Below are 16,214 nucleotides of genomic sequence, written 5' to 3'. Positions count from 1 at the left end.
ACAGACAAAATAATTAAGGTGATGTGATTTTCCAAGGTCACATGGAAAATGTCAGGGACATAACACGAATCTGAGTTTCCTGCCTCCTGGTATGAAGGCTCACCCGGTTTTTGATGATAAAGATGAGAGCTGGATAAACTGACATGGGGTTCAGGGACTAGAAGTATGTCGTGGGGCAAAAAAAGACCCTGAAAGAGAACCACAGGCATGTCTGAACAATCTGGGAACGTTAGCATTCCTACCCATTGTGCTTTTCAGACAAATGAGGTCTGACATTTGTTGGGTGAAGGAAGGCTGGCTGGCCATCTTCAGTCCCCATAAGGAGCATAATGTGGGTAAATGACCATTGCCTAAGGTTTTGCTGGTGTTGAAACTTGATATGTGGGTACACTGGGAATGGAATAATTTCCCACAGGCAAATTAGCATAGGACAAACTCACAGCCCAGTGCAAAAAAATAAAAAATAAAAACACCCAAACCTATTTACTAATTTATACTAAGAAATTTATCAATGAGACAGATCCTTGTGTTCCCCATCAGCACATCCCCACCATGTGGTGAGCTTGTAATGAGGGACGTGGCCATTTAGAGTGATGTTAATGGATGATGTCATGGAACCTGGATAAAATGGATGCACACATCTCCATCCAAGCAGAGAGACACATCTGCCACACTGAGCCAAGTGGAGGGTACTGCCTCCTGGGCTGATGATGGAGATCAACAACCAAATCAGCCTGCCTTTCCATTTTCTAAGGCTGACACTCCTCCCCATCTCCACCCACAATGAGCTGTTTTTTTTCCTGTAGATACTTTATGACCTTCCTTCAGTCAATCTGCAGCCAAGTCTTGCCTTGAGGACCTGTCTTTCTAAAAGGTAACTTTGTATCTCTTTGCTCTAATCCATTATACATATGCTTTTACAAAGTCTGATTCTTAGCGATTTTATTTCCTTATTTCCAGAAATTTTTTCAGGGCAGTTTTTTTTCCCCCAGGGCAATTTTAACAGGGAAGTTTTGATGATCAACTGCATGTACTGCCTATCATGTCAAAAAGACTGACTCAGGGGCACCTGGGAGGCTCAGTCAGTTAAGCGTCTGCCTTCGGCTCAGGTCATGATCCCGGGGGTCCTGGGATTGAGCCCCACATTGAGCTCCTTGCTCAGCAGGGAGCCTGCTTCTCCCTGTCCCTCTAGTTGCAGCTCCCCCTGCTTGTGCTTTCTCTCACTCTCTGTCAAATAAATAAATAAAATCTTAAAAAAAAAAGACCTGACTTAAATTTTTTTTCTTAAAATATCTTTAATCATAGATGTCAAAAATGCAATGTATTCCTGACACTTGTGTCCATATATAAATTCCAAATGGGGTAAAAGAGCTAACAAATATTAAATGTTCTCAGATACGATATGATCTACCATACTATGTGTCAAGATGAAAATATGCACATATATAGGACAACAGAAAAATTCCAGTCCATGTATCAATCAGGGTTGTTGGAGAATCTAAAGATTAATCCATTGTAGTATCAAATAACTACAGGGATAACTTAGATTTTTTTCCTTGAAGACTTATTCCAGGGCACCTGGGTGGCTCAGTTAGTTAAGCTCCTGCCTTCAGCTCAGGTCATGCATCCCGGGGTCCTGGGATCGAGCCCCGCATTGGGCTCCCTGCTCAGTGGGGAGTCTGTTTCTCCCTCTACTGGTCCCCCCCGCTTATGCTCTCTTTCTCTCTCTCTCTCATATCTCTCAAATAAATAAATAAAATCTTAAAAAAGGACTTATTCCATTGAATAATCATGATGAGCATTGTAGATGTGGTGAAAATTATCTGTACATATGTCTCTTTATGAAAATTTAAAAAGTGCATGTAACTACCTAAGGAAATTTGTTTAAAATTGTGTATAAAAAGCAGCAAATTTGGCTCCAATGTCATTTATAGTTTTGGCTATAAAAGGGACTCTTCCTGGAGGCAGAGAAACCTGTTCTATACTCACCAATTACAAACTATACTTTTGTGAGGTCCCTGGGCAAAGCTGGCTTCTCCTGCTCTCACCTCCCAGAACTGGTGAGGGAGGCTGGAGGAAGAAGGTGGAATCTAGTGCTGTTAGTGGAAGGAAGAGCTGCCGGCTTCTAATGCCTGCCCACGTCGTGTCTAAAACTTTTCTCCAAAGACTTGAGCATAGAAAACTAATGAACTTGAAATAAACTTTCTATTGTAGAATAGCCTAATAGCTGTTTTTGGGATTGACTGTCAATTTTAGGAAACCGTATGGAACAAAGGATGCCTGGTAAGGGGAAACCATGAACCAGAGGAAAACAGTTGTGGGAATCTCACCATGCTGAGGTTTTGGTTATTTAATAGCCAAATGCCTTTCCTCTGGATTTATTTTATTTTATTTTATTTTATTTTATTTTATTTTATTTTATTTTATTTTTTAATTTTTATTTTTTAAAAGATTTTATTTATTTATTTGACAGAGAGAGAGACAGCCAGCGAGAGAGGGAACACAAGCAGGGGGAGTGGGAGAGGAAGAAGGCTCCCAGCGGAGGAGCCTGATGTGGGGCTCGATCCCAGAACGCAGGGATCATGTCCTGAGCTGAAGGCAGACGCTTAACGACTGAGCCACCCAGGTGCCCCCTTTCCTCTGGGTTTAATGGTTTGTGCACACAATATGTTTAAGGAAGATCCTAGGCTGAGTTGTAAAGAAAATTCACATTAGTTGTGGCTATTTAAAAAAAGAAATCAATCACTGTTTTCACCAGAGAAGGGAGATAGTTCTGTCTGATTTTCAGGTTGCTTGATTGCTCAAGTAACCTCTTTCATAAATGTATTCTTCCTCATCCTCAGGCCAGGACGTGGTTGTGCAAAAATAAAATGGTCGTCTTCTTTCATGCCAGCAGAGATGTGGTTCTGTGCTATGTTATACAAACTCTTTAAGATCGTAAACTTATGTTTACGTATGTACATATATATTTTGTCTACTATGAAATATTTAGATTTTAAGTTTTAAAACTTTCTCATTGAACCATGCAATTTTTTCATGTATTTCATATAAACCATAAGTTTGAATGTTTTATAGTTACAAAGCAAAAAGGCTTTATAGTTTCAAAATAAGTATATGAAAACACAGTGGCATGAAGTGACATGGCACATGGGGTGGAGAGGAAGCAGCCATTCATAAGACCAAACCCACATACATGCAGGAGACAGCAATTAAGAGGCCAAGGATAGGGATGTTTTGAAAATATACTTAAAACAAGATCAAAGAAGATCTTCGGACCTTTGAAAATGCCCCAGAAAGTGAGTGAAAAACAACAGCCTTCTCTCTTTTTTCAGAACTCTGACTCAGACCTCCTACTAAAAGGACATTGCAAAGTTGAAATATGTTATTTTAAAATACCACATATATTCCTTTAAGTGAGTTAAACTATTATGTGCAATTTTTTTGAAGGATTCTAAAAGCAGTCATGTATATGTACAGCATAATTACATAGGTGGCCCACCGTGAGTCTTCACATCCCAGAAGGCTCCAAAGGTACCCCTATTTCTTTTCTCACACTTACTGGGTGCACCTATAATCCAGAGGAACTTGGGCAACTCGGAAGCTCTCAAACTTAGCGAGGAGATGTCAAAACGAGGGCTGCAATGCCACACTTCCTCTGGGCAGCTCTCCCTGAACACTCTGCTCCCATACCCTAGTCAAGTCAGATTCCTCTGTTATAAGTTCTAACGATATCCAATTCCTCTCTGGCATTCAGCAGTTTGTAATTATATATTCATTTTTTGATTCTTTGGACAGATCTGCCTCCCATTGGACAGACAGCAAGATGTATGAGGCATTGTGTTTGTTTTTTGTTCCACTTAGTCCAGTGCCTGGTGTATGGCATGTATTCAATAAGTATTTATTGACTATATGAAAGTGGTATTTGTCTTTCTGATGTTATTCCTGACATAAACTGAAACAGGTATGAGATTGCCATGGTGTATGGGTGGAGGGGGCGGACAGGGTAGGGAAGCCGTGGGGCTCAGAAGTTTCTAAGCAGGTGAAATGTCATGGTTGGCATGGAGTTGTATGTATCAGAAGGGGAAAGGCTTTCCTACTAAGAAGACAGGCATCCTTGAAAAGTAGATGACTTCGGTTTGCTGCCTGATTCTGTGATTTTAGGTTTGAATGTTTTCTAGTTTTATGTTTTATCTTTTTTTTTTTTAAAGATTTTATTTATTCACTTGACAGAGATAGAGACAGCCAGCTAGAGAGGGAACACTAGCAAGGGGAGTGGGAGAGGAAGAAGCAGGCTTCCAGCGGAGGAGCCTGATGTGGGGCTCGATCCCAGAACGCGGGGATCACGTCCTGAGCCGAAGGCAGACGCTTAACGACTGAGCCACCCAGGCGCCCCATAGTTTTGTGTTTTATCTTTCCCCTCCTTCTGAACTCTTCCTCCCTTAATTTGAAGTCTCAGGAGGGAACCTGGGAATAGACATATTATGAGGAGGGGCTCTCACTAAGGGCTCAAAGGGAATATTTTATGGCAAGTAGCTTTGCAGAGACCACAGACATGTGAGGACTGAACATCCTTATTATGATAATGTTGGTTGAGACTTTCAGGTCATCTGATTCTCAGAGGTATTGAGAAGTGGGCAGCTCAGAATCATGGCCCTTAGTTTATAAATGAGGAAAGGGGGTGGGGATCAGAACAGGATGAATTATACAAATTATAGTGAAAACAAGAGCAAATTAACATTTTTTGGAGAATTTACTATGTGTTGAGGCACTACACTAAGCCCTTTATATTTAGAATATATACTTTAATCATTACCACATCCCCATGAGATAGGTAACCATTACTATTATTCCCATTTTACAGATGAGGAGACTGAGACCTAGAGAGGTCAAATTATTTGCCTTAAATTGCATTATCAAGAAGCACAGAGCCAGGCTTCAAACTCAGGTAGTCTGTGTCACACCACTATGCTAATGAGTAGCACTGGGAGATCTCCAAGAGTACACTGTGTTATTTGAACTGGCTTCTGTAGGTCTGACTCCTGGTTTCATTCTGCTACTTTATGTTGCCAAAATTTTTTAACCTGTTTGCAGTATCACCTGAGTTTAGAATTTATCACTGAGAGACCACAGTGATCTTTACCTCTAACTGAAATTAGGTCAACCAGGTTCAGATACAAATCCCCTATATTTACTAATTAAAATAACTGTTGAGGGGCGCCTGGGTGGCACAGCGGTTAAGCGTCTGCCTTCGGCTCAGGGCATGATCCCGGCGTTCCGGGATCAAGTCCCACATCAGGCTCCTCCGCTATGAGCCTGCTTCTTCCTCTCCCACTCCCCCTGCTTGTGTTCCCTCTCTCGCTGGCTGTCTCTCTCTCTGTCGAATAAATAAATAAAATCTTAAAAAAAAAAAACAACTGTTGAACACATTTACTAATTTTATTTTTTAGAGGTGCTCATTGCTTAATTACCACAGGACACATCTACTGAATATACTCGGGAATACTTGCACTGTTCTCTGACACTCTACAAAACATCAAGTATTAAAAAAAAAAAAAACACCGAAAAACGAAGTCCATGAAAACAGTGATTTATGAGTTTTTTTTAGACTATTATCTCTTCAAGGAGATGACAGTGACCCACAGCAACTGGCACATTTTGTGCTCTCTACAGGTCCAAGTCCCTCTTTCTATGGGTTCCCTTTACATGATATTTTGTCACTGAAAAGAGAACATGAAAATGTTGTAATCTGTCGCTGATAAGAACAATTACAACAAAAGGTACCCCTGTTTAGAGTTCTAGAGAGGGAAGTGATCTAGTCAAGATTTAGGGCCTGTGCACAGAGCCAAGTTAGACGCCCCTAGTCCTGGTCAGGAGGGCAGTAAGCAGAGGTCATTATCTTTGGAATATCACTGACTGCATCTGAAAGCCTGGTTAGAAAGAATATTGGCTGGTTTTGGGCTTCTCGTGTTATCTGTGCCTCTTCCCCTCTCCATTATGGATAACTGAGGTTTTTAATTGAGGTTTTAATATACAGCAGTGACATTCTAGTAGATGAAGGAAGGGGGCAGTCCCCGAGGGCAATCTGAACTTCTGCTTAGTATATTTACTCTTGCTGTTTTCCTTCCTCCTCATTTGTAATTCAGGAGGCTCTCTGAGAAGAGAGAGACAGCGAGGCTTGAGGCTTCTTAGATGGATCGAAGGATCACGAGCTGGGATACCAAGTTCTATGAAAAGGTCTGCTATTGAATTTGCTCTACCTTTAGGCAAATCATTTGATCGTGCTGTGCTGTGGTTTCTTCCTGTGCTTGCTAAGTGTAAATAACATGTATTTGAGTATTTTGTGATTATTATAGAGTCTTTTAAATGTGTGGGTGATTTATTTTGCCAGGCCAGCTGCTCAGGTATAAAATGAAAATCTGGTCCTTTGAGATGCTAGGCTCCATGGCCGTCAACTGATCTGCAAATCCTTGAGTTCAGCGGCCTTCTAGTTGCTTCTTGTTCATTTGACACAGTTTGCAGTCTCTGAGCTGTCTCCTTGGGTTTACTCTATAGTTGGGGGGGGGGCATACCTTTTTGTCTCCTTTGTTTTCAGGAATGAAATATGTCACTTTACATACTCTTGTCGCTTTCACCCTCCTCCCCACCCCACCCTCTCTAAAAATATGAAGGCTTTCTTTTGGCACAGAGCTGCTTTATCTGACACTGATTTCAAGAGATGGGAGGGAGATGACCTGGTAAACAAACTGAATTCTTTGGACTGGCTAATATAGTTCCCTTTTGATGACTTGGGCCAGGACCACTAGAGGTTTGAACTACATTTAGGAAGGTTCTCGCTCTTTGCAGTTTTGGCAAGAAGCAGTCAGGGAGTATACTGAAAAGCCAGAACACAAAGTATCCTCCCCCTTTCCCCGCCCCGTGTTTTTGTTAGTTATAGCCTACCTCACATTGGGCAGTAAGACATCCCTGTTAACCAAAAAGTGCCACGCTGAGATTCTTAGAAGCTACTAAAAATGTTTGTGGCTAAAGGACGATTATGTCCCTCATCAGTGGATCACCATACCACTGTTACATAAATGACAATCTCTGAAGTGCAATATTAGAGTGAACGAAAAGCTTGTTTCTAGTGCAGTGAAATTAAAAGCAGTTTCTAAACAAACCTGGAAAGGTGTTGAAGCTAGAGAACCCGTGAAATATGTTACTCCTTAGTAGTAGCTTGGTTGGAACAGCAGGAAGAATTTCAGACACAGGAACACGGTGTAACCCCTCAGTTCTGAAACGTTGCTAAGTCTCCTCGTGCTAGAAATGATCAAAGAAACATCCGGGTAAATTACTGCTCCCAGAGCTGAGTTCGCTTTAAAAGTGTTGGGTCCAACTTCCGCCTGTTAGTTCAAGGAAACAAGCAGCAAGGGACTCTAATTTGTGTGTTTGTGTGTGTGTGTGTGTTTGTGTGTGTGTGTTGGGGGGGGCGGTCTTCATTCTTGGGCAGGGTCGTCAGTACATCAAAATATTTCTTGCAGGTGCCTCAGCTGCGGTAGCTTCCAACAAAGGCAGAACCTTCACTGATGCCTCTTAGAAACATGTAGCCAGCAACTTGCCAGGCTCAGGGGACAGGACTGGGAGGAGAGGAGGGGTTGGTGATATCCTTTCCCCTCTAGATTCCTGACTGCTTTGTAGCAGGGTGGAGGCCCTAGGGGTGGGGGTCTGGCTCATCGGCTCTAAATGTAAATAGGAAACCACGCAGCCGAGCCAGTGACAGTTAAGAACTGGCAGCGTCCGTCTCAGGCAAGGTGTAGGTCTGACCGTCTGGACGTAGGAACGACAGGAGACTCCCCTCTCTTCACCCCGCGGGTCAATCTGCACAACCGGGTGGAAGTCCTGCCGGGGTGGGAGTCGGGGGGAAATGAAGCGCCCAGAGGCAACGACTAAAGCGAGGAAGGACCAGAAGTCCTAAGGGCACCACCTTGGAGGGACCGGGAGGTTTCAGTAACTACCTTCCGAAATATCTCCCCTTCCCTAAGAAAATTAAAATCACCTCCGCCATTACGTGGAGCCGCAGCCCACACAGAAGACGGGCACGCGCGCCGGCCGAATGCGCGCTCCCTTTGTCCCGCCTCCCGACCGGCGGCTCAATGAGCCGGGGAGCGCGCCCCGGCCTCCCCTAAGTGTTCCGGGTGGAAACTGGCGCCGGCGGCGGCGGCGTTCCGCGGGCGGAAAGGAAGGGGGAGGCGGGAAGGCTGTGCGCCGCCCGCTCCTCCCCACCCCCCGCCTCGGCCCTGAAGGGGCTGGATGGGCAAGTTGGGCGCGATGGCTCGAGCCCGGGCGGTGGCGGCGGCGGCCGGAGGCGGCGGCGCCTCCTCCTCCTCGCCCCGGCGCCGGCGGTGATCCGAACGAGCGGCCGCGGCCCCCGATGAGACTGTTCGTGGGCTGGCTGTGCCTGAGCCTGGCGTCCGTGTGGCTGGCGCGGAGGATGTGGACGCTGCGGAGCCCGCTCACCCGCTCCCTGTACGTGAACATGACGAGCGGCCCCGGCGGGCCGGCGGCGGCGGCCGCGGGCGGCAGGAAGGAGAACCACCAGGTACGCGGCCGGCCGGGGTCGGGCCCGGGCCCGACTGGGGCGGGGGCGTGGCGACCCGGCCTTCCCGCGCTCTGCCCGGCTATTGTGCGGGGCGCCGCGGCGAGAAAGGGCCCCCCGGGCCGTCGCCCGGCCGCCTCGGCCCTTCAGAAAGTTTTCCCGACGTCTTCCCGGCCGGGCGCTGCCGCCGCCACCCCCGGGCGCCCGGCGCGGGCCCGGCGGCGCCTTTTGTTCCCGGACGCGGGCGGAGAACGGCCTCCCGTTCCTCCCTGGGCCCGAGTGTGGGCGCCCCGGAGCCCCGCATTGTTCCCGGGTCCCGGGCGGTGATCGCAGGCGGCCGGCGGCAGGGCGCAGGAACTTTGGGGCGGGCGCGTGGCCGCGGGCATCCATCTGGCACCGGGGCCTGCGGTGTAAACGACCAGACCGAGCCCCATTACCCTGGACTGCCTTCGTAACCCCCGGGAATCAAAGCGAAAAGCCGGTCCCTCTTTTTGTCTGGTTCAATCTCAGCGTACAAAGGGCCATAAAGAAATTTAACCGTGCATCATAAGCCATTTAACTCCCCGGGCTTATTCGGGTGGTGACATTTTCCCTCGGCAGTTAAAAAAAATGTGTTTGACAGGTCCTCACACTCCCATTCTCCTGAACCTTCCCCCTCCGACCTACGATCTCCTTTAAACTTCGGTGTTGGGTATCTGACCGGAAAGATGTGGTAAGAAGGAAGATGATGCAAGCTTTTCCTGGAAGGGTTTTTAAAAAACAGAATTAGGCAGGAGTGAATTCTTTTCAGAGTTGCGGATCGTGAACCGTGCGATGTGAGCGGTTAGGTCGTCTTTTCATTAGCGGAGTTTTGTGCCACTTAACAGAAGTATGTGCAGGTCAACTGTAGAATTAAGAGTGATATTTCATTTTTGACCGTAATGTAGTTTGTGGTTAACCTTGCATTCATTGAAGGGAGGCTTTCGAACTCTGCCGGAGTGTTGGCTTATAATTGCTAGCATTTATAGTGCATTTTGTCTTTCCAGAGAGCAGTAAGCGATTATTCCCCATTTTGTGTCTCATCGTTTTCATAGATTTCTCATTTTCCTATGTTAGGTTTCTTATTATGCCGGGCGTTCCGAGAGAGTTTACACTGGGGTGGATTCCATGTATTTTAATGAAAGTAAAGAATTATCTAAGGACATAAAGCAATTCGTTAGGAAAAGTATTGTTTAGTTTTTATCTAGTAATTACTACTGATCGTGGCCCCTTTTCTATTTTTAAAGGAGATCATAAATTTCCATGAAAATTTTTTTTGTGATCCCACAGCTATTACAATTTGCTAGGTAATCATGCCTATGATATTGTTAGGAGTGTGCTTAAAGTCAGTAGGTGATCTTAAGTTGTAAAACCACGTTCTTTGCAATGGGTTGATTACTTAACACTAATCATTATCAGAAAAACAACTCTGAAGTACTGCAGTGATAATATACAGTTACCAGAATGTCACATAGCTATATGGAATATGGATGGTGGTGTAAAACAATGAATCAGAAATGTCATTTTCAACAATTGGTAGAAATAAGGTTTTGGGTAGGATAAAAAGGAGGCAGATTTCCATTGATGTAGAATTATGGTTGAGTCTCTTAGCTGAGGTGTTTATGACTCTTGTGTTTATGGCTACTATAACACATTTGGTATGTTTTCAGTGCTTGTGGAAGAATTGGTTATATTTTAAACATTGAAAAGCTGTTTAAGTAATTTGGTTTTTCTGGAATCTAGGTAGAACGTAGCTGTAGACATGGCCTCACAGTATCTCCTAACAGGAGATACTTTCTAGTTGTGTACCTTTTTAAAACTGAATCAGTTAGGTTTTGAGGAAAGCTCATACTGGGTTCACATACCTCGTTTACTTTGTTACACTTCTGAGATACTCAGGTATGTGTGTACACAAGTGTGTTTTAACCAGTTGGACTAACAGTTTGGCAGCTACGTTCTCCAAGGTGAAGACTAATCTGGTACTTTGTGCATATTTAGGGGGAGATTGGCTCTTTTCCTTGGAGTGATCAATCCAGAGGTTATCTGGACGTGATGCATTGACATGATGAAAATATTGCCCATGAATAAAGATTCAAATGAACAAAAGAAACATGTATAGAAACCGCAGTGAGATAAAGTGAAAGAGGGGACTGTCCCCTCTGCACAGTGCCTGCGTTGATGATTTGTTATCTGCTTTATATTCCAGGATCCTAGGTTTTTCTTATAAACTTTCTGACTTGTGAAGTAACTTAACTCTAACGTTCTTTCCCCTTTCGAATTTATAGTTTCATCCAAGGTTTTCTGGTGTTCATTTGGGTGTGTGGGTTCCATGGCCAGCCACATCTGGTTCTTTTGGATTTGCATGAAAGTGGGGTTATGGATTTAATTGAACCGTACTTAGCACAAGTTTTCTTTATGGTTATTTTATTAAGAAATTATGGTGGAGGATTCTCTGGTTAAAAGAGAGGTCTTGGGAAATGTTTATCATTAAAAATTGCTATTTAGTTACTGTCACCTGGAGATGAGATGCAAGGCTCCTTTGAGCTAAAGTCACTCTAAAACTGTAGGAGCATTGGGGCGCCTGGGTGGCACAGCGGTTAAAGCGTCTGCCTTCGGCTCAGGGCGTGATCCCGGCGTTCTGGGATCGAGCCCCACGTCAGGCTCCTCCTCTATGAGCCTGCTTCTTCCTCTCCCACTCCCCCTACTTGTGTTCTCTCTCGCTGGCTGTCTCTATCTCTGTCAAATAAATAAATAAAAATATTTAAAAAATAAATAAATAAATATAACTGTAGGAGCAGCACCATTTTAATGACTTGGTTTGGTGTGCTAGCTTCAAAACTGGAATTATTTTTCACTTTGGGCAAGGGAGAGGCAAGGAAGGGCTTCTCTTAGAGCGGGGATATGGCTTGCAGGCCAAGTTGGGCTCACTGACTTTTTTGTACAGCCTATGAAGTCAGATTAGTTTTACCTTTTTAAGCGGTTGCAAAAAATATATAATATTTTGTAATATGTGAAAATTTCTTAAATGAAATTCAAATTCCAGTGTCCACAAATAAAGTTTTGTTCGCACAGAGCCACCACATTCGTTTACTTGTAAGTGCTTCTGCTATACAGCGGCAGAGTCGCATGGTTGGTACTTTATGACCTGCAAGTCTAAAATATTGACTCTGTGGCCCCTTACAGAAAAGGAGTTTTCCCTGGAGAAAATTTCCAGCTTCCTTCATCAGCAGCACATTTCTTAATCACAGGCTGCACAGTAAGTGGATAGTTTGACTCATTGGGAAGAAATAGAGCCAGGCACTGAGAAACTAGATATGTCACTTTTTGGTATTGGCAGGCTTGGAACTTAAAAAGAAGATAGCAACAACAAAACCTTTGGATCTAGTGTTTTTGATGCATTGTACCTAGTACTTAAAGTTAATGCAACTATTACGGAGCTATTGAAACTTGAAAGGACTCGAAGGCCCCACTAACTAGGTTCTTGATAATAACAGTCATTCAATAGTTTCTGAGTTGATGGATTGAAAAAAGAATTGTTATGGGACTCCCTGGAACCAGGCCAAGACAGTTTCTTCAGGTGATGAACTGTGAGGATTTTTAAGAGCACAGGTAACATTTGTTATCTGGAACAGATAGGTGTAACTGAAAATTGCAAGTATATCTGCCTTATTTTTTTCACCTTTTTATTTAAGTTCAGAACTGTTATGTTACAAGCAGTGATAGATTTAAGACAGTTGAAACGATTGTTTTTGTTTTTTTTTCCAAATGAAAACATACTTGAAACATCACAGCCTGAAAACATCACAGCCATTGGTCAAAGGTTGTGCTAATGGGCAGATTCAGACTCCTGTCCCCTCACTCCTCATTTACTTGTGGAGGCTGACCGAAGTCAGGCATGAGTTAACAACACTCAGGGGCAGTTGCCAGCTAGCCAGATGGACACTGATGGATTTGTGTCCTCTTCTGAACTGCCTTCCAGAACCTGGAGGCCTTTGTAGCTGAATACCAGAGAGATTTTGTGAAGAGTTTCTTTCCTTATAACCTGTGTTGAAACCCCGTATGAGTGTTTCCCTCAGTTTCACGGAACACTAGGATCTCTCTCTTCTGCTGGATATACCAGAGGCCTTTATGTTCCCCTTTGAAGGCGCTTGAGGGCAACCTGGTAATTGCCAGTAAAAGACTGTTGTTTCAACCTTCTGAAGCTTTGTTAAAATCTTAGGATTATAAAATTCTAACAGTGAGTGAGTATTTGAAATGAAAATTGCCAAAAATTTATTTATTAAATCAAAGCTGAAACAACTTAATCTAATCCACATGAATTGTTTCCCTCCATGTACTTGAGGGTGCCCTGTCATTCTACACATTGAAATCTCACATAAAGAGGTTGTTGGTTTAGGTTTGTGTCATTTGTGGAAAAATAATGAATGGTTTGAAGATTTATGCTGTGCTTAGATGCAAGAAAGTGTCAATGATTGAATGTCTGGACTGATAGGGCTCATTGTAGAACTCAGAATATGATTTTTGAATCCTTAGCTGTCAGGTCAATGTCGTCAGGCTTGGTCTGACCACCCCCTGTAATAGAAAAGATTCTGTGTTCATGGATCCCATCAGTGGAGCCTTTCCAATTGTTTTTAGTGGTACTAAATGCCTCAGGTCTTTGGTTACTCATTCCTTTTGAGAATGGCTGAGTGCCCAGACCTACAGTGTGGTTTTTAGGCATTCCCTTGAACTTCAGTTTTCTGACTGGCTTTTGTGGGCCTTGGACAGGAAGGGGAAGGAAATCAAGTTATTGTGCTTCTGTTGTGTGCCAGACACTTTAATGTATCATCCTCTCTCATCCTCATAACAACTCCCAGAGGTAGGTGCTACACCCCCTTTTTTGATAGAGGATTAGCCTAAGAGAGATGAAACTTGCTCAGGAGACAGTTGGTAGGTGGCAGATTTGGGTTTTGACCCCAGCTTTGTCTGGTTTCAAGGCCCAAGCTTTCCCCACCTTTTCATGATGTCTCTCCTAGGAAACCTTGTGTTGTCTGAGGGTCTGTGAATGTAGGCTGCCTCCTTTTTTTTTTTTTTTTTTAAGATTTTATTTATTAATTCAACAGAGATAGAGACAGCCAGTGAGAGAGGGAACACAAGCAGGGGGAGTGGGAGAGGAAGAAGCAGGCTCATAGCTGAGGAGCCTGATGTGGGGCTCGATCCCATAACGCCGGGATCACGCCCTGAGCCGAAGGCAGACGCTCAACCGCTGTGCCACCCAGGCGCCCCTGTAGGCTGCCTGCTTAATAGGAAACTGCCTCCATTCTAGTGGATCTCTGTGTAGACATTGAAGCTGTGTAGCTATACAAAAACACCAGTTGGAGTCTTGCAGCTTGTGAGTTAGACAGGAATGGGACAACTGTTCCAAGTTTTGGCCTTCCTCCAGTTTGTGCCTGCTTTGGTCAAGTTTAATGTTGGAAAAAAAAATCTTACCTTTTTATTTTTTTCTGATACTATTTCTCTAACACTGCCTGTGTGTCCCACAGTTCATTTCTGTTCTGACGCAACCCAGAATTAACATCTGTCCAGAGGTTTAAGGGCTCCATCCTACAAGACTGCCCTCCCTTCAGATGCCAGGTGCAAGTTGTGGGTGCATAGACTATATACCCATGCTTCTGCCCAACTTGGTTACAGATTCTGGGGTTTTCACAACCCTCCCTTAGGTTAGATAATTTGCTAGAATGACTCAGAACTTAGGAAAATACTTTACTTGTTTACTGGTTTATTATAAATTATAGGCTGCAATTCAGGAAGAGCCAAATGGGTGACGTGCATAGAGCTAAGTATGGGAGGAGGTGGAGGGTGGCACAGAGCTTCCGTGCCCTCTCCAGGTGAGCCACCCTCCCAGCAGATCAATGTGTTCAGCAACCTGGAAGCTCCCAGAACCCTGTTGTTTAGGGGTTTTATGAAGGTTTCATTACCTAGGCATAATTGATTAAATCATTGGCCATTGGTGATTGAACTCAATCTCTAGCTCCTCTCCCTTCCCTACAGGTTGGAGGTGGGGCTAAAAGTTCCAGTTGTACCTCCCCCCCAATCATATTAGCATACAAAAGATACTCTTACCACTCAGGAGATCCCACAAGGGTTTTAGGAGCTCTGTGCCTGGATCTAGGGGTTAAAGACCAAATATTTTTTTATTATGCCATATTACCTAAAATCAGAAAGTTGCCTTTTTATTTTTATTTTATTTTAAAGATTTTATTTATTTATTTGACAGAGAGAGAAAGCCAGAGAGAGGGAACAGAAGCAGGGTAATGGGAGAGGAAGAAGCAGACTCCCAGCGGAGGAGCCTGATGTGGGGCTCGATCCCACAACGCCAGGATCACGCCCTGAGCCGAAGGCAGACACTTAACAATTGAGCCACCCAGGCGCCCCAGGAAGTTGGCTTTTTAAAATAATTTTTAATTCCAGTTGCACTGTGCTCAAGTCCTTTGTATTTTGGAAGAAAAGACTCACATAGCACATGTTTGACTCTTGAGGAACTCAAAAATAAATTCAGAAAAACTTCTAATTGTATCCCTCGGTCTGATAAGCAAATATCATCTTATAGGAAAATTGCATTCATGCTTTGAAGGAATGATTCATCCACCAAGGTTATATAAAGATTAGGAGATGTTCATGGGCTTAAACTGTAAGACCTGACCTAATACCTTATTATTTTAATTAGTGAATTAGTCACATACACGTTAAGATCTCATGTCCACCTGATTTGGCTGTTTATGTGTCTAATTTTTAGTATCTTTACAGTCTTGTTGCAAGTGTGGAGAACATTGCTATTTACTGTAATTTCTAGATTTCTTGGTTAGTTATCACATCCTGCTCTGTACTTGGCATCAGCAGATGACTGCATGGCATAACTTGGTTTGATTAGAATTTGTCATTTGAAAGATTTCCTTACTTATTTGGATTGAAGAGAATTCAAGTAAGCTTTAAAGGAAGATGCTATGGTGCACTGGGTGTTATACACAACTAATGAATCATCGAGCCTTACATCGGAAACCGGGGATGTACTGTATGGTGACTAACATAATATAATAAAAAATCATTTAAAAAAAAAATAAATAAAGGAAGATGCTAAGACGACGTTTTTCCAGACAGCGGTCTCCAGCTGAGGAGGCCAGCCTACTGTAAGTAGGGTGGGCACATAGTCCTTCCAATGTGAGCATTTAACAAGCATGGTGCTTTGTTCTTGCCTGCACACCTTGGTCTCTGTAGTCTTTGAGGAGCACACATTCAAAGAACTCACCTGCTTGAAAGTGCATGGGAGCCTACAGACAGGCCACCAGTGCTGTGAGCTCATTACAGCTTTTCATTTAAGCTGGATTGTCTGGAGAGAGGAACTCCGGGGGACCGCCAAATGGTTACGGGCGCTCCTGCATTGATTTTTTTCTCTATCAGCATCTCATCTTAGAGCAAGGGGACTGCTTATTTAAGGCCTGAAGGTCCTGGCCAAAATCATAATCCCATTATGATTCCCTTGGTTCCCTTGGTTTCTGATTTTTCTCTTTCCTCTGGAGTGTAAGTTCCTGGAGGCCAGTGAGTCCATCTTTAATTTTCCCTAGACCACTGTTAAGCTGTGATAATT

General features: G+C 43.8%; 1 protein-coding gene and 1 long non-coding RNA gene across 4 annotated transcripts in view; one reads left to right on the top strand and one right to left on the bottom strand.

Moving 5' to 3' along the window:
* LOC148110509 (uncharacterized) overlaps nt 1–8,208 on the bottom strand; it is a 57,864-nt gene extending 49,656 nt beyond the window's left edge. Inside the window, exons 1-2 of the long non-coding RNA XR_015727703.1 lie at nt 8,033–8,208; nt 7,158–7,296 (exon numbers count right to left, since the gene is read on the bottom strand). This is a non-coding gene — a long non-coding RNA (uncharacterized LOC148110509). The remainder of the gene's footprint in view (nt 1–7,157; nt 7,297–8,032) is intronic.
* The window catches only part of METTL9 (methyltransferase 9, His-X-His N1(pi)-histidine), a 46,013-nt gene continuing 35,942 nt past the window's right edge, over nt 6,144–16,214 (top strand). The window contains exon 1 of one of the 3 annotated variants that reach the window (XM_045776412.1): nt 6,144–6,234. In XM_045776412.1, coding sequence (XP_045632368.1) covers nt 6,190–6,234 — 45 coding nt within the window. In that variant the 5' untranslated portion in view covers nt 6,144–6,189. Of the gene's footprint in view, nt 6,235–8,194; nt 8,576–16,214 lie in introns of those variants that run through there. The other 2 variants (XM_045776411.2, XM_045776410.2) reach the window with 2 other exon arrangements.

This window comes from Ursus americanus, chromosome 2, assembly GCF_024610735.1.
Source record: "Ursus americanus isolate L20-20 chromosome 2, mUrsAme1.1.p, whole genome shotgun sequence".
Taxonomy (NCBI): Eukaryota; Metazoa; Chordata; class Mammalia; order Carnivora; family Ursidae; genus Ursus; species Ursus americanus.
The sequence above is the reverse complement of the archived record's forward strand: the minus strand, read 5'-3'. Positions and strand labels throughout refer to the sequence as shown.